Source organism: Medicago truncatula, chromosome 4 (assembly GCF_003473485.1).
Source record: "Medicago truncatula cultivar Jemalong A17 chromosome 4, MtrunA17r5.0-ANR, whole genome shotgun sequence".
Lineage (NCBI taxonomy): Eukaryota > Viridiplantae > Streptophyta > Magnoliopsida > Fabales > Fabaceae > Medicago > Medicago truncatula.
This window is the reverse complement of record NC_053045.1, coordinates 24,943,073-24,964,756: the sequence shown is the minus strand read 5'-3', so window position 1 is coordinate 24,964,756 and position 21,684 is coordinate 24,943,073. Positions and strand designations below refer to the sequence as shown.

Sequence of the window (21,684 nt, the reverse complement as noted above, 5' to 3'; positions counted from 1 at the left end):
CCACGCCTCTCCCCCATCCCCCCACCCTAACCTCCACAGGAAGATGAACTTATGGGAGAAAGAACAAAAACTATAGAAGACAAGAAGAAAGAAAAGTAAATAGCAAACATATAACATCATAAGAAATTGAGCTTTTGATATAGACGTTTTATTAAATATTGTTGAAACTAAAATTAACAAAATGAAACCTGTTATAGTAGGTTAATCCATGGGGACCCTGATTGGACGATGACCATAAGTACTAATAATAAAAAGAGAAATGCTAAATGCTAAGAAAAAATATGTAAATATATTGTTATTTACCTAAAGAAAATGATGTTGGATCTGTTGATAACTTTAATTAATTAAATCTATAATATTGTTCATTAAATAAAATCTATAATATTGTTGGTTTGATTTTTTCATTCTTCCAATTAAACCCTTAAACAATTTGTCTATAATATTTTTTTGTAGTGGTTGGGATTTGAACCCCCGACCTTGCATATATTATGCATTGTCGGAACTAAGCTCACGTGGATAATTTGTCTATAATATATTGTTATATTGTTGAAGTCATTAAAAAAATAAAAATTTATATTATATTTATTATATTATTTGTGTAATTGAAAAAGATAAACATAACTTATCTTTTTGTTACTTCAAAAAGACAAACATGATTTGTTACCATTTAAAGTGACAAACATTTATAACTTTACTTTTAATAAAAACAAAAAGTGAAGACGGACACAAAACACTAGTAAAATATAAAACATTGTATCATTTATTAAATATAATTGCACTTATTTTATATGCATGAATGAATGTAGTATTGTGTAATAATTTGGAACAACTCATGATCGGTTTGAATTGTTCTCTTAATAAGTCTGTTGAGAGGTTCCTATATGAACCGATGGACATATAAATATATTCTAATCATTTCATTAGTTTAACTTCTCTCAAAATCGTTCAATCGCCTCAATTGGATTCCACATCATATCATGTACAATTTATATATATTTTTTTAAATATGCCATTGTTTTCAAGGAAAAAATGTGTCATATTTTTTTATTTATCTATGATATTTAAACATCTCTCTTTATTCCAACAAATGATAAATCAATTTACACCTTTTTTAAAAATGTAGTAACAATGTAATTTTTGTTTGTTTGAAAGAAGTAAACAAAGTAAACTTATGTGACAATAATATTAGTTTTTAATTTTCATGATTGGTGGAGGTATCCGTTCATTTATATGGATGTCATGTAATTCTGTCCTTTTGTTTTGAGTTGGTGGCGATTCTGTCCTTTTGTTTTGAGTTGGTGGCGGCATCTTTTTGCTAGGTGCCTTGTATTTGTAACAGTTTATTTGATTCATCACTTTTAGCACATCTTATGTGGGGTGAATCATTTTTTCGTTTGAGCAATATAATTCATTTTGATTTGTTAAAAAAAAAAAAAGTAAACTTATGTGACAATAATATGAATCCTCACACTATATTTCAATGTAAAAGGGTGCATTTCAATTAAACCAAACCAATCCTTTTATGTAACAAAAACTAAACCTTTCATAACCACAAAGGTCAACCCTATCTTTATCTATATAAAATTTCCCTCTTAGCACGTTTTTTCTCTCTCTAGCATTGGTTTGTTTTCGGTTGGAGTTTCAACTGTCTACTTTATTAACTTCCTTACTTAACACCATGTGTGGCCCACCACAAAGATTCTAAACCCTTTTTTCTCCATTCTTCATTCACAACTTTCGGTTATAAATCCCTTCACAAAAGGTTTTCTCAACCTCTTGCCAAACCCAACCACTGTATATATATACATATATAATTATAAATATATTATAGTTTTTCTCTAACTATAAGCTTTACTTTTTTTTTTGCTTAATTATACAAAATGGATCATTCTCTGAATTCATCAAGAGGCAAAGTAGTACCTACCACACCCACCACAACCAAAAACCAAAGTGGTCAAGAAGAAAGTGGATGGACAACTTACTTTGATGATTTCTCAAAAGGTATAGAACCAAGTTATTGTTCTGGTGGTGGTTCTTCTTTGCTTTCAGATGCTGCTTCTTGTGCTGCATGGAAATTTTCTCATCATCACAATCAAGTTGCATCAAAGTTACCAAAGAAACTTTGTTTCAAGAAAACAAGATCCAAAATTATATCAGATGATGACCCTTTAGAAGATACTGCTAGCTCTCCTGTCAATAGTCCCAAGGTAATAATTTTCTTGACTCTTACCTATTATGGTAAAGGTTTTGCAAAAATAAATGCAATCAGAATCTCAGTCGTGACATATAGGTATTTGTATGTATATGCGACTGAGATTCAGGTTGCATCAATTGTATTTAATAACGACAATATGAAGAATTGTGATACTGCGACCGTGACTTCAATTCTGGCCTCTTTCACCATTCATGTTATGAGTCTATTTATTTGATTTATTTATACTAGAAAAAAAAATAAAAACCGGTGGTTAATTCAATATAATCCATGTTAACTTCTTGAAAAAAATAAAAAATAATTAACTACAGAAATTAGTGACGGAAAAAATGAAAGTTCTCTTTAATTCCATACATAATTTAGTGATTTTAAGTTTCCTATTTTTAAATTTTTCTGTCTAATTTAATTTTTTTATTGGTCATGTTTTTACTATTATAGGTGAGAGACTTGAGTCCAAATGAAATGGCTTCTAGGAAGATTGATGATCAACTACAAGCAGGTTCTATGGTAAACTTTGATATATATTATGATATATGCTTTTCATCTTAAGAGAAGAAACTAATATTTAAATTTGGTTGTTAATATATACCTAACAATTATGCTATGATTTCTCATGAAAATGATTGTGTAGGGTAAAGGGTACACATCATCTGAAAATCACTCAGAGTTGCTGCATATGAATGATAAGCATGAATTTGGATTTAATGAAAAGAATGTTGATTGCATAGACTTGAAGCAAAGAGGGATTTGCTTGGTTCCTTTGTCTTTGTTGGTTAATTATTTAGGGTGATCATGACTGATATTTTTGTCTATATCCTCTCTCTTTCTCTCTCTCTCTTCTCCTTCTTGTCTCTTTTTCTTTGTGTTCTTCTGTGTGGATCAAGTTATGGAATTGTAAAGTATGATCAATATCAGTGACTGTACACATAATTTGTATTATATATACCAAATATATATAGTTAAAATGTGGGTTAATACATGTTTACCCCTATAATATAAGCGATTTTCGGTGTACCTCCGGTAAAAATATTGTTTAGATTTCAACCTGTAATTTGAAGATTCTTTGATTTTAGACCTTCATGGCATAAAATTACAAAATTTAAGGTATTTTCGCACCCTGTAATTTGAGAGAATTTCAGTTTAGCCCTCCCGTCATATCATTGATTTCGTAGAGTCAAAATTCATGAAGCTCTAAAACCATAGAATCTTCAAATTACAGGGTTGGAATCTAAACAATTTTTTTTACAGAGGGTAAACTGAAAATCGCTAATATTACAAGGGCAAACTTGTATTAACCCTTAAAATATTGATAAATTTGTTTATTAGTTTTTTCATGAAATATAGTTTTTTTCCTTAGTTTTTCTCCATATTGATTATATTCTCAATAAAAAAGGATAGAACTTTACTATATATCTGGATTCTGAAAAATTATTACAATAGGAAGAGAAGAACACTATTTTTTTGCTAATTTGGTAAAGAGCATAAAAATTATGGTTGTGGTTATGCTGCAAATTTTGATAATGCAGAAAAATTACAATTACGACGGTATTGTAAAAACTTCTTAAGACTTTTTTATTGCGTTTGCAGAAACACAATCTAGAATTGTTTGAAATATATAAGTGATTGTTTCAGTCCAAAGTGCATGCAGTGCAAATCAACAAGCAGAAGGAGTAAGATGGGTAGTTCTTTATTGAATGAAAAAGTTGATCGTTGTCGCTCATATTAATGAAATTTATGCTACATGCCTATTTTGAGTTTAAACAGTTGCCTCATGATCATATAAACATGGTAGCGTCCTCGTGAGCTTAACTCAGTTGATAAAGATAATGTATAATATATGCAAGATCCGAGGTTCAACCCTCGGCCACCACAAAAGATAATGCATAATATATATATATATATTTATATTTAATAAAACTTTTTAATTGGATTGTTTTGTTTGAATTTCATTAGATTTTTAGTTATTGAAAACTTTTTAATTTAATTTTGTTTTCTATTTATGCAGAAATTTAATAAAAAAAAGGTTAAAATCTGAAGTTTTTATTGTTTGCTATGAATATTTGAAAACAAATAAAACATTAATATTTTATCATTTGCAATATGCCGATGATACTCTTTTTTATCGGAAAAACTTGTGTTAAAAAATTATGGTGTTTAAAGGCAATTCTTAGACGGTTCCAATTGATTTCGGGACTTAAAGTTAATTTTTTGATACGAATTAATGTGTCAAATTCCTTTTGGAGCCAGCACCATCTTCTCTAAAGTGTAAAGTGTAACAGTCCGATTTTTAGCTAGATTTATTTTAATTACTTTATTGTGTGTTATATGTGCTTGCGTGTAATTATTCATCATTGGGTGCATTTTCATGGGTTTCCGTGTTGGAAGGGTATTTTAGTCATTTTGGACTTAGGGGTATTTTGGTCATTTTGTGAGAACGGGTAAAATTATAGGTTTTGGTGAGAATTACTTTTAGTGATTAGTGAGAACCGTTGTTTTACTAAGTTATTAGAGTAAAATTAAGGTTTTACCGTTTAGTGACCGTTGGTAGTATTTTACCATTATTTGACCGTTATTAGTGATTACCGTTGTGTGTATAGAAACATTTTAGATTTGAGTTGAAATGGGTTAAATCCATTAAGCTTTAGAGTTAGGCCCATCAGGGGGACTTGCTATAAAAACCTTGTCTTAGAGGAAATTTCCTCACACTTTCATTTCATAAGATATTTTTTAGGGAGAGTTAGAGAGAGAAAGTGGGAGCAAGAGGAAGAAAGGGTTAGAGAGAAGAGGAACTTGACGAATCAAGGGGGTGAAGAGAGCTAGGACCAAAATTGAAGCCTAAACTAGGGAGATTAATCTAACTAAGGTAAAGAGGTTAGAATTCATCATAATCATTATTGCAATTTTTTAATTAGTGTATGAAAAGTGCTTAATTGGGTGAATTGATTAATTGTTCATAAATGATGAAATTCGTGCTCTAATTGTGATGACATGTTTAGATGTATGAAGTTATGGATAATTGAATTGTTGTTAGTTGAATTACATGTTCAAAGTATGAGAAGTTGGTATATGTTGAAAATATGCTCAATTGGTGAATTATGCTATGTTGTTGATGAATTGTGATAAGTTTCATGATCAATTGATGTCGTTGTTGCTAAGTCATGTTGTTGATGATAATTCATGGCTTGGGTTTGCATGATTCATGATTTGTTGTTGAGAAATGAGATGTTGTTGGTGTTTTGGTGAAACTTGGTGAATTGGTCATAATGTCAATTGTTTTCATGTTTGTTGAGTCTTTGTGAGTCCTTTTAAGTTATATTGACCTGTAAACAACATTTGGAAACACATTTCGGCATTGAGAGATCAAAATTTGGATTTTGGGGTGAAAAATGGTTTAAACCCATGAAAAATTCTGCATAACTGATGACTGTCGCTTAAGCGAACCGGAAGCGAGCTGTAAGCGAACATCTACTGTAAGTAGTTCGCTTAAGCGAAGAAACCTTCGCTTAAGCGAAGAAACCTTCGCTTAAGCGAAATGCTCTCTGACAACATTTCTTATTTCGCGTTCTTGTGTCTTTTTCACACGTTTCTGTTTTGAATTGGCCTTTGGTGTAAACATGAAAGTTTTAGATAATTATGTTAGCTCTCTAATGGCTTTGGTTTGACTTCCAAATGATTTTTTGAACTTGAGTTATCATAAAATTACTACACATGGGTCATGTGGATTTTTGTGAAAACTTATCATAACTTTTTCTATGAGCCGTGGAACTTTTCCAAACTTGATATTGGGTTTAATGAAGTATTTAGAGTGAATAATTGAGTATGCATTTATGTATTTGGGAATGTGAATGTGTTGATTGTTTGAGAAATATTTTGGGTGGAATTGAATCGGTGAAAACGGGTTTTGAGCTAAAATGTCGTTGTAAGTGATCACGTGATATAAGCTATGTTTTGGCAATTGAACTTGAGATGTTAGAGTTGAAAATGATGTGTTATTTTGCTGTTTTGATTCATATTTTTGTTGGAACATATTTTACATGGTCAAAACTTGGATTTTCTAAAGGGTTTGAAACTTGAGTTTGTGTCGTTTCGGTTTTTCGGAAATTGTCAAAACTTGGAATTTTGTGAACAAAAAGGATTGCAAGCTTGATCTACAGTTCTTATAGACTTAGACAAGGCTTGTAAGGTTAGTACAATGTCTTAATCATGTCAAACTTGATTTTCGGGTGGGATTGTGGAAAATGTGAACTTGGGTTTTCTCATACGAACTTAAGCTATTCTTTGAACTAATGTTTAATAGTTTGTAAGTGGCTTAAGCTCATGATTGATACGAACTTAGGCCTCATGAGACTTTAAAGTGGGAGGAATACTGTTCCCTAGACCCGAGGCAATTTATTTGGAAAGAAACACCTAAAACGACGGAAAAATGAAGAAACTGGTCCTGGGAAGCAGAACCACGCGCCTAGGGCATAACTCATGTGCCCCGAGCATCTGAAATGCTCGGGGGCGCAGCCGTAATTTCTTGCTTTATTTTGGGTAAATCCCTTTTTAGCCCAAACCCAGTTAGAAACTCTCACAATAAATACAAGCTTTCCTCATCCAGAATTTCTCGTTCAGAACTGTGGCAGTTCAAGAGGAAGGCAATTCTAGAGCTTCGGAGGAGTTTATATCTTCTCCTTGATTTTCTAGGGTATGTTTTAATCTTTAATAATTTGTTTTTAGTTACCATGTGTAACTAATTATTTTTAGGTTAGAGTTCTAAGATGAACCTCTATTTATTTTTGTTGGATATTTATTTAATTTAACGTCATTTTTTTTTGTTCGCTATTAAGTGTTATTAGGAATTATTTATTTCAAAGGATCGTAACTTGATGGTCGGATATGGCATGTGTACTAAATCGCTTACGAAGAAAGAAAGTGATAAGTAGAGTATCGTATCCAAAAGGATTTTCGTTTCGTCCAAACAACTCGCGTTACTTATTTTTGTAAGTTTGACAATATAAAAGTTAAGGGTTAGAAAGTTGCAATTTTTATCTGTTTGCAACAGAGCAAGTTTACCTGTTTTTGAACAAGGGAATGTCCAACTTTTCATTCATAATTCAATTGAAATATGTTGCGAGGCTTCAAGTCTATGTTGAATTTTCCAATCTTCCACAGTAAAGATTGGGGCATTAAATTGACAGCATCACCGTCATCTACTAGAACTTTGTTGACTCCAATATCGTCAACTCTAGCTTGAATGAACAAGGGTTGCAAGAGGCTCTTTATGGAACCATTTGGTTTCTTAAACATGGCCTTCTGTTCATCAACACAACCATAATTTATAACATAGTAGCACATGGGTCTATATTTTTCCATGTCTTTTGGGTCGAAATCATCTTTAGGTTATTCAACCTCATAAACTACATCATATTCTGCAGGCAAAATTGAGACCACATTACAAATTACGTCGAAATCCAGCTCAGAGTCCATGAAATCTGAGTCCATTTCATCATTTTCATGATGATTTTTCTTGATAAGAGGAAGTGATAGTTTTTCTTTCACTAGTCTTTTAGCTATTTTGACCACTTTCTGTTTTCCCTTTGGGTCAAAAGTATTGTCATTAGCAGTAGCTTTCTTGTATCTTTGATACCTTCTCCACTGAGTCCTTGTGATAGGATTTTTTCCCTTTTTAATTGTTACTATAAGCATACTTCTACGACTCATATGGAGTCTCAGTGTCAACAACAACAACATTTTTTGTGATAGTGGCAATGGTACTTCCCTTCACCATATTATTCTTCCCATACCGAAAATTCTTGTGGGTTGAATGAACCCATTTCTGAACAGGTGCCTTAGCATGAGGCACAAAAGTCTTGCATCGACCATCTTTAGCAACATAGTTTGTGGATGAAAAATTGTTGGTAAAAGGGATATAACTTTTAGTAAAAGAAAACTTGGTCTATGGTCAGCAGAGCAAAGTTAATATTTTATCATTTGCAATGCTGATGATACTCTATTTTATCAGATAGGCTTGTGTTAAAAATTTATGGTGTATAAAGTCAATTCTTAGACGGTTTCAATTGATTATAGGGCTTAAAGTTAATTTTTCGATATGGATTAATGTGTAAAATTCTTTTTTGGATGCGGCATCATCTTCTCCTGAAGTTTAAGGTGTGTGCCCTCCATTTTACTTATTTGGGATTGTCGGTTGAAGCAAATCCTAGAAATATGGATACTTGAAAGTTGGTAATTGAGGATTTGGAGAAATGGCTAGGAAGTTCGACAAATAGATTTCTAAGTCTTGGTAGAAGGGTGATGCTCATTAATTTGGTGTTGGCCCTAATTCCAATATTTATCGGTAATATTTTTTTTTTATAGAAATCAATTTAAATTTACTTCAACTTGGTGGAGGGATGTGTTTGCCTTAGGGAAGGGTTTGGATAACAATCAAAATTCATTTATGGGGTATGCAAAGAAAATTATTTGAAATGGGGATTCAACATTTTTTTTTTTTTGCATGATACTTAGTGGTGGGTGTCATACCCCAATTTTTTACCTAAGACCCCACTGACACACGTCGTTGAACCCTGATCAGTCTCTGACGTTTCAGTAAAAATTCGGCAGGAAGGTATTTTAAAATACCTCATTTTGTCTACGAGTCGGGCCCTCTTTCTCTCAGTCTTTAATCAATTATTTCCATCTTTAATTTTTTAAATTAATCTTAATTTTATTTTTTACTTTTAATTCCATATTAGATAAGCACAAAAGAAGTCTGCGTTGATTTTATTTTTATTTTTATTTTCTCCTTTATCACTTTATTCATTTGTTAATATCCATAAAAAAATCCAAAAGGGTCCAGGTTCAGAATAATAGGTTGTCACGCGTATGCCATTCCAATCCAGCTTTCACCAAGCCTCATCTGCAAAAACACAGGAACACAAACGCGTTCTCCTTCTTTCATGCTAATCCAACAACCGAAATTCCCTTTTCTCCTCCCCAAGCTACTGATTTCTGGCCTCAACCTCACTCTATAAATAGAGACCTGCACAACACAAAGAAGAACACGAGGAAACGGAGAGAAAAGGAGCCGGAGATGCACAAGAAGCCAGAATCGCACAGGAAACAACAGAAAACACACAGAGAAAAACAGAACGTAGATTCCAGATCGCACAACCAGCAAGCAGCCTGAACAGAACACGCACATAACTTGACGCCGATCCAGAACACAACTGAACCGGCCCCTCATCCAAGCAGAAGCTGATCGGCCGAGACACACAAATCCTAAGCCGAAATCAAAAGTAAATTTTTAAAAGGTAGTATTTTTTCTAAATCTTAGATCTAAGGCTGTAGATATATTTCTTGAGTTTTTCAAGGTTTAGAAACAGGTAGAGAGGAGAAAATAAGCAAGAAAGGTGAAAACTTTTGAAAAAAAAGAGAGCTTTTTTAGCTCCGGTGCGGCGGCGTCGCCGCGATGGCTCGCCGGCCACCACACCGGAGTCTGCTTTGACCACCCATTCTCCAACCGGAGAAGAAACAAAATAGATGAGAGAGAATAGAGACATGAGAGAAGGAATAGGGAAGAGAGAGAGTGGATTTGTAAAAATGAAAGAAAAACTGGTCCATAGCCTATATATACATGTCAAACCGGTTCGGTTCTCCCGAACCGACCCAGGTTGGAACCTAACCGGTCTAACCCTTTTCAGGCCCAATTCCCTTTTTGTTTTGTTTCTATACACTCCTGAATGCTGCTGCACCCCCACCTTGTGATTGAACCATTTTTTTTATTATTTCATGCATCTTTTAGCATTGTAATTATTATTTTATATTCTCTCATGCATGTTTATTTATTTATGTCATTTATTTTATAGCAAGGATGTTAGAATGTAAATTAGGCTTTGATGTAAATAATTTATTTCTTGTCATTTATTTTCTGCAGACCTTAGAATGTAAATATAATTTTTTTGTAATAGTTTAGGTGCATGGGTGTGTGTGTGGGTGTATGCTTTATTTTATGCTTCTAGCTTAGGTTACAAACGTTTTTAATTTCCTTGCTCCGTTAGTTTACATTTTTAGGTTAGCATTTATTCAAAAAAACAACAAAAACATACAAATAACCAAAAAATCACAAAAACATTTTTCATAATAAACCTTGATCCACTAAATCAAGTGATCGTCTTTTTTCATTTTATTTTCTTAATCAAATATCAATCAATTTAATCATACTTCGAGTCATCTTTCTTTTTAATAAAAAACACAAATCAATTTTTATTTTGCCATTTGGCTTTTCCTTTTAAAACCTTTTTCAAAACTAATAAAAACACACAACCAATCAAACGTCAATTTTTACCCCGAACTACGAGGTTTTGATCCTTCACGGGTACGTAGGCAGAGGACCATGTCCTTCCAAACAATAAAAATGTAGATAAATTAGGTTTCACTTTCTTTTCTTTTTAATCATCACATTAAGTTTTTTTAGCAAGCAAGTTTATAGCACATTAAATTAAATAAAATCAAGAGGTTCCCGTAGAATACTACGGACATAAAGGGTGCTAATACCTTCCCTTTATGTAACTAACCCCCGAACCCAAAATCTTTTCAAACAGGGGTAGTTTTGAACTTTTTTTCCCCTTTTTCTTAAAAATTAAATGTTCAGTCGTGAAATAATTAGTGAGTCAAAAGCTAATCAAATAGCCTTGATCTCCAAAAAATGACGCGACAGAAATGGCGACTTCACTGGGGACCCCCCTAAGAGGGTTGAGCCAACTTGGCTTTATTTAATTCTTTGTGCTATAACTTGCTTAAAACAAAAAAAAAAAAAAGATGGAAATACGTGTATATATGTTCTTCCTTCTTCTTCCTTCTTTCTAAACGTGAGTGGTGAGATAAGTCCTACACCCGGGCTTGAGGGAAACATAAGATAGGATGGTGGTATAACCAAAGTGCCTTTCCGAGAGTCAAGTCTCGTGTTTTGGTTCATGTGGTATAACCCCACTCAATGGAGGGATCTTGGAAGTAATTTATGTTGGCATGAGTAGTCGTATTGGCATTGTATTTTCAAGTGACCGTCGATGTTGAGGACCTTTAGTTACCATTAACCCATCTTGGCCTTTTAGGATGTAGTGCGGTGGCTAATCAAGAGTAGTCTTAAATTGGTTGATACGCGATACTACACCCAAACGAGACTTTCCTACGAATATTGTTGGAATGGGAGTAGTCCCGTCACCTGATAATATTTGGAAGTGGTTAATGACTTTGGGAACTTGGTAGAACCTTTGTTACAAGTGCAATTTGAAACCATAGTCCCTACCAAATGGCGTTGTTACCCTTGGCTCCAATATGGTGGACTTAACCTCACCATATATTCCATATCCTTTAGCATAATCATGCATACATGCATTCATTCATAAAAACTTTTTTTCTCACTAATATCGAAGGACTTGGATAAGTTCTTGTAAACATCAAAGATACAGACCTTGTAAAGAAGGAACACCAAGAAATACAACTTCAAAAATCTTAACTAAGCTTTAGCTTTGGTTAAGAACTTTTTTCTGCTTCCGTTCTTACTTTTGAAAATGGAACCAATTGCAACATCTTCACAATTTTCAAATAAAATAATGTTCCTTATCAAGTTTACAATTACTTTGACAAGTCCTTCAAAAAAGTGTCTATTTTTTGCATAAGCATATCATGCATCATTTTGCATTCATAATTTCGAGTTTGAGTCTTACATTGTGTCTTTTCTGCTAAAGGTCAATCCATCTCAAAAGAGTCATGGCGTCCTCGTCTGAAACCCACTCGCATTTACAACACTCGAACAATCATGAGGAAAAGATGGAGTTTCTCGAACAAGAAAATCAAGTGCTCCGAGAGGAAGTGGCAGCCATGCGAACTAAGATTGACGGCTGCACAAAATCAACCATCACCTCCTCCTCTTATCAGCACTCAGGCCGAATCAACTGTCTCTATTGTCCCTGAATGGACGATACCTGTCAGTACTCCACCAAATTCTATGCCAGAAGGTCGTCCTTGGGGTGTCCCTATTTGTCTCAGAGAAGTATTCCGCCCTATTGCTTGCGAAACTCGGATGCCTACTCATCAATATGCAACTTATGTTCCTCCGCCTCCTGTGAGAGCTCCTCCAGTTGCCATGACTTCCATCCCACAAAATGAAGAACCCATCTTCCATTCAGGGAACATGGAGCCCGATGATATAGTGAATGACTTGCGGGAAAAATATGATGAAATGCATCGAGAAATGAGGGCTCTCCGTGGGAAAGAAAAATTTGGAAAGACCGCTTATGATCTTTGTTTGGTGCCGAATGTCCAGATACCTCACAAGTTCAAGATCCCAGATTTTTAGAAGTATAAAGGGAACTCCTACCCTGAGGAACATTTGAAAATGTATGTATGCATATGCTCGGGACGATCAGGTCCTTATTTATTACTTCCAAGAGAGTTTGGCTGGTCCCGCCTCAAAATGGTACACGAATCTAGACGAAACAAGAATCCAAACTTTTCGTGATCTATGTGAAGCTTTTGTGGAACAATACAGTTATAATGTGGATATGGCTTCAGACCGAAGCGATCTTCAGGCAATGACTCAAGAGAATAAGGAAGCATTCAAGGAGTATGCCCAGCGATGGAGGGATACCGCTGCCCAAGTCATCCCGTGTGTAGAAGAGAAAGAGATGACCAAGCTCTTCTTAAAAACTCTCAATCAGTTCTACTACGAGAAGATGGTCGGAAGTACGCCCAAGAACTTTGCTGAGATGGTTGGTATGGGCGTACAGTTGGAAGAAGGAGTCCGAGAAGGACGATGGGTCAATGAAAGCGCCCCCGCAGGCAGTTCGATAAAGAAAGGCCAGGAAGTGAATATGGTGAAAGGTCAACCTCGACCACAGGCTCAAAGGACACAATTTGACCCGATCCCCATGAAATTTGCTGATTTGCTCCCTTCATTGCTAAAGAAGCATTTGGTCCAGACCAGGCCGCCTCCTAAAATGCCAGAAAGATTACCAGCATGGTATAGACCTGACAAGTTTTGTGCTTTTCATCAAGGGGCCCCAGGTCATGATACTGAATACTGCTATGCTCTGAAGGCCGCAGTCCAAAAGTTAATCCGAGATAAAGATTTGTCCTTCGAGACTTGAACCCAAATGTGTAAGCCAATCTGCTACCAGATCATGGTACCTAGTATTCCAACAAAAGGAGGGTTTAACCGCAATCGAGTCAATGTTGATGTTTTCTTCCATTGTTCAATTTGTTTCAAGTGGTATGTTTGTTAGTTTGTTATCTTTTCAAGAGAATCCTTTCGTCCCGCCAAGATGAAAGTGAACTTATGTAGGGCTTTTTGCTTTGAGCATTGTCATCTTTAATAAAAAGGTCGTTTTGATCCCGACTTTGTTTTCATTTTGTGCTTTTTCTTGGAAAATGGTAATACAAAAAACCAAAAAAAAAAGAAAAAAATCATTCTCAAATGTCTGCATAATCATAACTTGTACTTACTTGTCAAAATCAATAATCGAATCATGCATTAATAAACCCGTTGAACACAATAACCATGTACTCTCTACCAACTTTGAGTTCCTGGTATCCGAAGCTGAAGAAGAGGAAAGTGAAGAGGCTCCCGATGAGATCTCTCACATGCTGGGGCATCATAGCCGTCAAAGCTACAAACAAAAATCATGAAGATAGTCCAGAAGATGGCAATCGCTTAGAAAGACTGGCTCAAGGTGCTACCATTCTCTTTGCTCGGATCTCTTGCTTTTCAACAGGGGCAACCCCCCTCCTTCCCTCAAGTATGCAACATGGAGGTCATGCTTCCTGTGGAGGTCGAAGTCCCAACAATAGGAGTTCTGCCGAAGTCCAAGCTTGATTGAACTTAAAATGCTTGACGACCTTGTACAACCATGTCAAAAGAGGTTGAAACAAATTTCCAACAAGAAGGTTCGTCCCCGTGAAATTCAAGAAAGAGACTTTGTGCCCAAAAAGGTACTACCTTTCCAACCAAACTCCAGGGGCAAGTGGATGCCTAACTATGAAGGCCTGTGTGCAAAGACTCTTGCGACTGTGGATGTTGACAAACCCGCAAGCCGGTGCAGTCAAGAGATACTCTGTCAAAAATAAAAGCTGGATAAGTCGCGAACTTGAAAAAGCGGCTTAGGCAAAAATGAGCGTCTCGGTGGACTGAAAACCCAAAAGGGCGGTCCAGGCAAAAATTAGAGACAAGAACAAAAATGATTATCCTGATAGATCGAAAACTTGAAAGGGCGATCTATGCAAAAGTTAAGGATCAAAAGACAAAGTAACTGCATCTGATCAGACACAATCCACTTGGGGCATCTTGACCATCAAAAGACCTCCGATTTGAAGCATCTGCAGATCAAAGACTCGGAACAGGGGCATTCAAGATTGTTAGGGAGAATAGTGGTTACTGTGTTCAATGTACCTTTCCCATTACATTTACCATTTTCCCAAAATTTTCAAAGATCCGTGGAGCCATGCCCTTGGCAGGTCACCACTCAATTCATCAAATTTGAGCTTGTGCCCGTTTATTCAGAACTCTCATTTATTCTATTTGCATAATTTCTTCTATTTTTTATGGCAATACTTAAAAAAGCAAAAATTTTCAAAATACAAAAACTTGTTTTACATCTTTTGAAAAGTGTGAACAACAAACACACTCTCTTTGAACTCGTGAGTAGGTGAAGCGTACATCAACATCCGCCTCGAGAACAGTTACACTCCGGAAGAGAAACATGGCTAAACAGTATGGAGAGGACCTCTACTTTGAGTAAGATGCTGTTACAGTCGAAGAAATAGAAAAAAATCAAAGCTCGCTAAGTTGAAAACCTGAAAAGGTGGCTTAGACAATAGAGAGCGTCCCGGTGGACTGAAAACCCGAGAGGGCGGTCCAGGCAAAAATTAGGGGCAAAAAAAAAAAAAAGAATTTATTCCCGGTGGACTGAACCCGAAAGGGCGGTCCAGGCAAAAGTTAGGGATTGTCAAAAAAAAAATAAAACAAAAAAAACATGACTGCTGAAGCATACCAATGGAAGAACACTCTGTGCCGGTTCACAAATGGCGACTTCTTCCATACTTTTTATCAACAATGGGCTTTACCCCCAAGAGGCATTAGTTGCTACCTTATGCCAGGTTCTTACACCGTTGACGGCCCGTTTTGTTCAAAATAGTATCATCTCCAAGGAAGTTTTCCGAGTGTTTGTACTGCGATGTCAGTCCATCTCCCATCTTACCTGTCTTGTCTCCGTTCATCGAGTCACATGTCATATACAGTCATGTAGTCGCACATTCATACATTCACACATCCATACATTCATACAATCATGCATTCATCAATATTTTTCACATATTCATACGTTTTTGTGTACGCAGCATATGCATAACATCAATTCACACATAATTGCATCAGTCATCCAGAATATCGTTTCGGTCGTGTCTCTTCAGTTCGGTCTTAACTTATCGTTTTGTCAACCCGTAAGTTTCCATAAATGAACATCTTGCATTTACCTTCTTATCATCAAAGTGTCCTCCCTAGTGTGTCTGGTCCAGAGATGTCATCTGTCAGTTTCAAGTGCCAAGTCCACCAACGGACGCTTGAGTTTTCTTTTTATCTTGTTTCAAGTCCCTAGTCCACGAAAGGACCGCTTGAGTTTATCTTTCATCATGTTTCAAACGGTCAGTTCCAACCAATGAATAATCCGAAATCACATTTTATTTTCTCGAAAGTGTCGTCCCCAGTGTGACTGACCAAGTTTGTTTTCTCTCATTCTTACCTTTGTTAAGCTATCTCATCGATAGTTATGTAAAAGTTATCAGTCGGCTTTGTTAACCTATTATTTCATTGGTAGTGAGACGATGGTTTTTCTCTCATTCTTACCTTTGTTAAGCTATCTCATCGATAGTTAGGTAAAAGTTATCAGTCGGCTTTGTTAAGCTATCATTTCATTGGTAGTTAGACGAGGTTTTTCGTAGTTAGACGAGGTTTTTCTCTCATTCTTACCTCTGTTAAGCTATCTCATCGATAGTTAGGTAAAAGTTATTAACCGTCTTTGTTAAGCTATCATTTCATCGGTAGTTAGACGATATTTTTCTCTCATTCTTACCTTTGTTAAGCTATCTCATCGATAGTTAGGTAAAAGTTATTAACCGTCTTTGTTAAGGTATCATTTCATCGGTATTTAGACGATATTTTCTCTCATTCTTACCTTTGTTAAGCTATCTCATCGATAGTTAGGTAAAAGTTATTAACCGTCTTTGTTAAGCTATCATTTCATCGGTAGTTAGACGATATTTTCTCTCATTCTTACCTTTGTTAAGCTATCTCATCGATAGTTAAGTAAAAGTTATCAATCATCTCTGTTAAGCTATTAATACGATAGTAGACAATTATTTTCCCCAGTGAAACTATATTCCCCTAGCAGAGTCGGATCCCTTTTCTTCAACGAATTTAGATATTCCGTTGTCAGTTCTCATTCCAGTCAAGTCATCATTGTTATCTGCATTCATAATTACATCATGAGCATTCATAACATCTTAGGTCAAAATTGGTGCACTTTTGTATTTAAGTCTCTTCGGCCCATCGAATCAAAGATTTCATCTTCAAATCTCTGGACGAAGAAACTTAAATAGGGGCATCTGTCATACCCCAATTTTTGACCTAAGACCCGACTGACACACGTCGTTGAACCCTGATCAGTCTCTGACGTTTCAGTAAAAATTCGACAGGAAGGTATTTTAAAATACCTCATTTTGTTTACGAGTCGGGCCCTCTTTCACTCAGTCTTTAATCAATTATTTCCATCTTTAATTTTTTAAATTAATCTTAATTTTATTTTTTACTTTTAATTCCATATTAGATAAGCCCAAAAGAAGTCTGCGTTGATTTTATTTTTATTTTTATTTTCTCCTTTATCACTTTATTCATTTGTTAATATCCATAAAAAAATCCAAAAGGGTCCAGGTTCAGAATAATAGGTTGTCACACGTATGCCATTCCAATCCAGCTTTCACCAAGCCTCATCTGCAAAAACACAGGAACACAAACGCGTTCTCCTTCTTTCATCCTAATCCAACAACCGAAATTGCTTTTTCTCCTCCCCAAGCTACTGATTTCTGGCTTCAACCTCACTCTATAAATAGAGACCTGCACAACACAAAGAAGAACACGAGGAAACAGAGAGAAAAGGAGCCAGAGATGCACAAGAAGCCAGAATCGCACAGGAAACAACAGCAAACACACAGAGAAAAACAGAACGTAGATTCCAGATCGCACAACCAGCAAGCAGCATGAACAGAACACGCACAGAAGTTGACGCCGATCCAGAACACAACTGAACCGGCCCCCTATCCAAGCAGAAGCTGATTGGCCGAGACACACAAATCCTAAGCCGAAATCAAAAGAAAATTTTCAAAAGGTAGTATTTTTTCTAAATCTTAGATCTAAGGCTGTAGATATATTTCTTGAGTTTTTCAAGGTTTAGAAACAGGTAGAGAGGAGAAAATAAGCAAGAAAGGTGAAAACTTTTGAAAAAAAAGAGAGCTTTTTTAGCTCCGGTGCGGCGGCGTCGCCGCGATGGCTCGCCGGCCACCGCACCGGAGTCTGCTTTGACAACCCATTCTCCAACCGGAGAAGAAACAAAATAGATGAGAGAGAACAAAGAGATGAGAGAAGGAATAGGGAAGAGGGAGAGAGTGGATTTGTAAAAATGAAAGAAAAACCGGTCCATAGCCTATATATACATGTCAAACCGGTTCGGTTCTCTTGAACCGATCCAGGTTGGAACCGAACCGATCTAACCCTTTCCAGGCCCAATTCCCTTTTTGTTTTGTTTCTGTACACTCCTTAATGCTGCTGCACCCCCACCTTGTGATTGAACCATTTTTTTTTTATCATTTCATGCATCTTTTAGCATTGTAATTATTATTTTATATTCTCTCATGCATGTTTATTTATTTATGTCATTTATTTTATAGCAAGGATGTTAGAATGTAAATTAGGCTCAGACCTTAGAATGTAAATAGAATTTTTTTGTAATAGTTTAGGTGCATGGGTGTGTGTGTGGGTGTATGCTTTATTTTATGCTTCTAGCTTAGGTTACAAACGTTTTTAATTTCCTTGCTCCGTTAGTTTACATTTTTAGGTTAGCTTTTATTCAAAAAAACAACAAAAACATACAAATAACCAAAAAATCACAAAAACATTTTTCATAATAAACCTTGATCCACTAAATCAAGTGATCGTCTTTTTTCATTTTATTTTCTTAATCAAATATCAATCAATTTAATCATACTTCGAGTCATCTTTCTTTTTAATAAAAGACACAAATCAATTTTTATTTTGCCATTTGGCTTTTCCTTTTAAAACCTTTTTCAAAACTAATAAAAACACTACCCCGAACTACGAGGTTTTGATCCTTCACGGGTACGTAGGCAGAGGACCATGTCCTTTCAAACAATAAAAATGTAGATAAATTAGGTCTCACTTTCTTTTCTTTTTAATCATCACATTAACTTTTTTTAGGAAGCAAGTTTATAGCACATTAAATTAAATAAAATCAAGAGGTTCCCGTAGAGTACTACGGACATAAAGGGTGCTAATACCTTCGCTTTATGTAACTAACCCCCGAACCCAAAATCTTTTCAAACTGGGGTAGTTTTGAACTTTTTTCCCCTTTTTCTTAAAAATTAAAAGTTCAGTCGTGAAATAATTAGTGATTCAAAAGCTAATCAAATAGCCTTGATCTCCAAAAAATGACGCGACAGTGGGAAATCCTTCTCTCAAGTATTTCCTTGTTTATTTTCATTAATTCTTCAAAAGAATAGTAAAATGAGGTGATGGAAAGACAATCAGTGGAATTGGGGTTATCAATAGAGGATGGGGCCTTTCGGATGGGGGAAACCAAGATTTGGGTGAGTTAAAAGGTTGGTAAGATTCTCATCAAGCCACAAAAGAGGAGGATAAGTGCAATTGGTTGCGTGATATACTTCACATGGTTTCACGGTTATATCCCAATATGTTGCATTGAGTGATAATTTTTTTTATTCTCATTTGAGGGAGATGACTTGAAGGGGTTTAAGGGGGCCATGGACTAGCTCAGCTCTATCAAAGGTCCAAATTATCTCGGGGCAACTTATACTTGACAGGCTTCCAACCTGTGGGAATTTACCGTCAGTGGGTGGGGGGTGTTAGTAGAAGATGGTCCAAATTGTGTGTGGTGTCTAGAGACTGTTGAGGTGAAGGATCATTTGTTTTATAGGTGTCTTTTTATTGGAAGAGTAGGGTAATTGATCTTTATGTTGATCAAAGTTGACATCTCTCTACCCGAAAATGTTATTTCTCTCTTTGAGTGGGTGGTGGAGATGAAGGAAATGATGTTTTTAAATTTGGCCAATGTAAGTAAGTGGAAATGACGCTTATTGAACGATAAAAAGGTTTTGTGGAAAGACATGTTGAAGAAGTATAAAGGAAAATCTGAGTATCGGTATTTTTTTTTTTTATAGAAATAAATTTAAATTTACTTCAACTTGGTGGATGGATGTGTTTGCCTTAGGGAAGGGTTTGGATAACAATCAAAATTCATTTATGGGGTATGCAAAGAAAATTATTTGAAATGGGGATTCAACATTTTTTTTTTTTTTTTGCATTATACTTAGTGGTGGGAAATCCTTCTCTCAAGTATTTCCTTGTTTATTTTCATTAATTCTTCAAAAGAATAGTAAAATTAGTAAAATGAGGTGATGGAAAGATAATTAGTGGAATTGGAGTTATCAATAGAGGATGGGGCCTTTTGGATGGGAGAAACCAAGATTTGGGTGAGTTAAAAGGTTGGTAAGATTCTCGTCAAGCCACAAAAGAGGAGGATAAGTGCAATTGGTTGTGTGATATACTTCACATGGTTTCACGGTTATATCCCAATATGTTGCATTGAGTGATAATTTTTTTCTTCTCATTTGAGGGAGACGACTTGAAGGGGTTTAAGGGGGACATGGACTAGCTCAGCTCTATCAAAGGTTCAAATGATCTCGTGGCAACTTATCCTTGATAGACTTCCAACCTGTGGGAATTTACCGTCAATGGGTGGGGGGTGTTAGTAGAAGATGGTCCAAATTGTGTGTGGTGTCTAGAGACTGTTGAGGTGAAGGATCATTTGTTTATAGGTGTCTTTTTGTTGGAAGAGTAGGGTAATTGATCTTTACGTGGATCGAAGTTGGCATCTCTCTACCCGAAAATGTTATTTCTCTTTTTGAGTATTTCTCAACCTTGTCATGGAGCAAAAAACACCCGACGGAGCTAACTTTCATTTGGTATGTCACAATACGGAAGATTTGGGAGGTTAGGAATAAGATCATTTTCTTTTTAAGGAGAGTGGAGATGGAGGATATTGTAGAAGGAATAAAATTAACCTCTTAGAGATGGCTTCTAGCTATAAAAAGGGGCAAATTATTTGTATTATGCGTGACATTCACATCCACTCTTATGTATTGACTCTTGATTGAATGTTGGTTTTTAGTGGGTCGAGTATATCTTGTACCTTTTCCGTCTTTGTGGGTTAAGTACTCTTTGTACTTTGACGGACAAAATTTTCATACTCTCTTGAGGAATTATCTATAAATTTCAAATCCAGCATATTCAATATATATAGCCTATGAGTCACACGAAGAAATCACATCTAATGCAACATAATTAGTAGTTAACTTTGATCTAACAATACATTAATCACACCTAATGCACTTCATTTGGTAGATAACTTTGATTCAATGATTTACACAACAATGCATAAATATGTTGTTCAAAAACATTATTCATTTTGTGTGATTTTTCCTTTCCTACCGCGACAGGTTACAAAAAAATAATAATTTCTTATGATTGATAAATTTTGATGTGACCTCTATATCATGTATAATAAAATTACAAACTAAGGCCATTAATATATTTATAGACGTTTAATAATGATCAGTATTTTAGGATGGTATTAGAAATTCATAAGAACTAAAAAATATTTAATTGATGAAAGGAGAGGTTGAGCTTTATAAATCTTAAAGTGATAAAACCATTGCTTACATGAAAAAATATTAATTGATAAAGCAATCACATCTAATGCACCACAATTAGTAGTTAACTTTAATCTAACAATACACCAATCACACCTAATTCACTACATTTGGTAGATAACTTTGATTCAATAATTTACACGATTAATATATAAATATTTTGTCCAAAAATATTATTTATTTTGTGTGATTTTTCCTTTCCTATCGCGAATGGTTACAAAAAAAGAATAACTTCTTATAATTGATAAATTTTGATGTGACCTCTATATCATGCATAATAAAATTACAAACAAAGACCATTAATATATTTAAAGATGTTTAATAGTGATTAATATTTTAAAATGGCTATTAGAAGTGCATAAGAACTAAAAAATATTTAATTGATGAAAGGAGAGGTTGAGCATTATAAATAATAAAGA

The 21,684-nt window shown here is 35.1% G+C and overlaps 1 protein-coding gene across 1 annotated transcript; it reads left to right on the top strand.

Annotated features, from left to right (window-relative positions):
• Nucleotides 1–1,713: 1,713 nt before the first annotated feature.
• LOC25492126 (vascular-related unknown protein 1) lies at nucleotides 1,714–3,526 on the top strand. The gene is made up of 3 exons (XM_024783059.2): nucleotides 1,714–2,207; nucleotides 2,651–2,719; nucleotides 2,844–3,526. Exons 1-3 carry the CDS (start codon nucleotides 1,881–1,883, stop codon nucleotides 3,000–3,002), a joined length of 555 nt encoding a protein of 184 aa, XP_024638827.1. The 5' UTR covers nucleotides 1,714–1,880; the 3' UTR covers nucleotides 3,003–3,526.
• The last annotated feature ends 18,158 nt before the right edge of the window (nucleotides 3,527–21,684 follow it).

What these genes read in the sequence shown, in the direction of transcription:
- LOC25492126 (XM_024783059.2), top strand. Translation starts at nt 1,881, where the DNA reads ATGGATCATTCTCTGAATTCATCAAGAGGCAAAGTAGTACCTACCACA. An exon ending in CTCCTGTCAATAGTCCCAAG is followed by an intron (nt 2,208 to 2,650) that starts GTAATAATTTTC and finishes TTACTATTATAG; the next exon opens with GTGAGAGACTTGAGTCCAAA. An exon ending in AACTACAAGCAGGTTCTATG is followed by an intron (nt 2,720 to 2,843) that starts GTAAACTTTGAT and finishes ATGATTGTGTAG; the next exon opens with GGTAAAGGGTACACATCATC.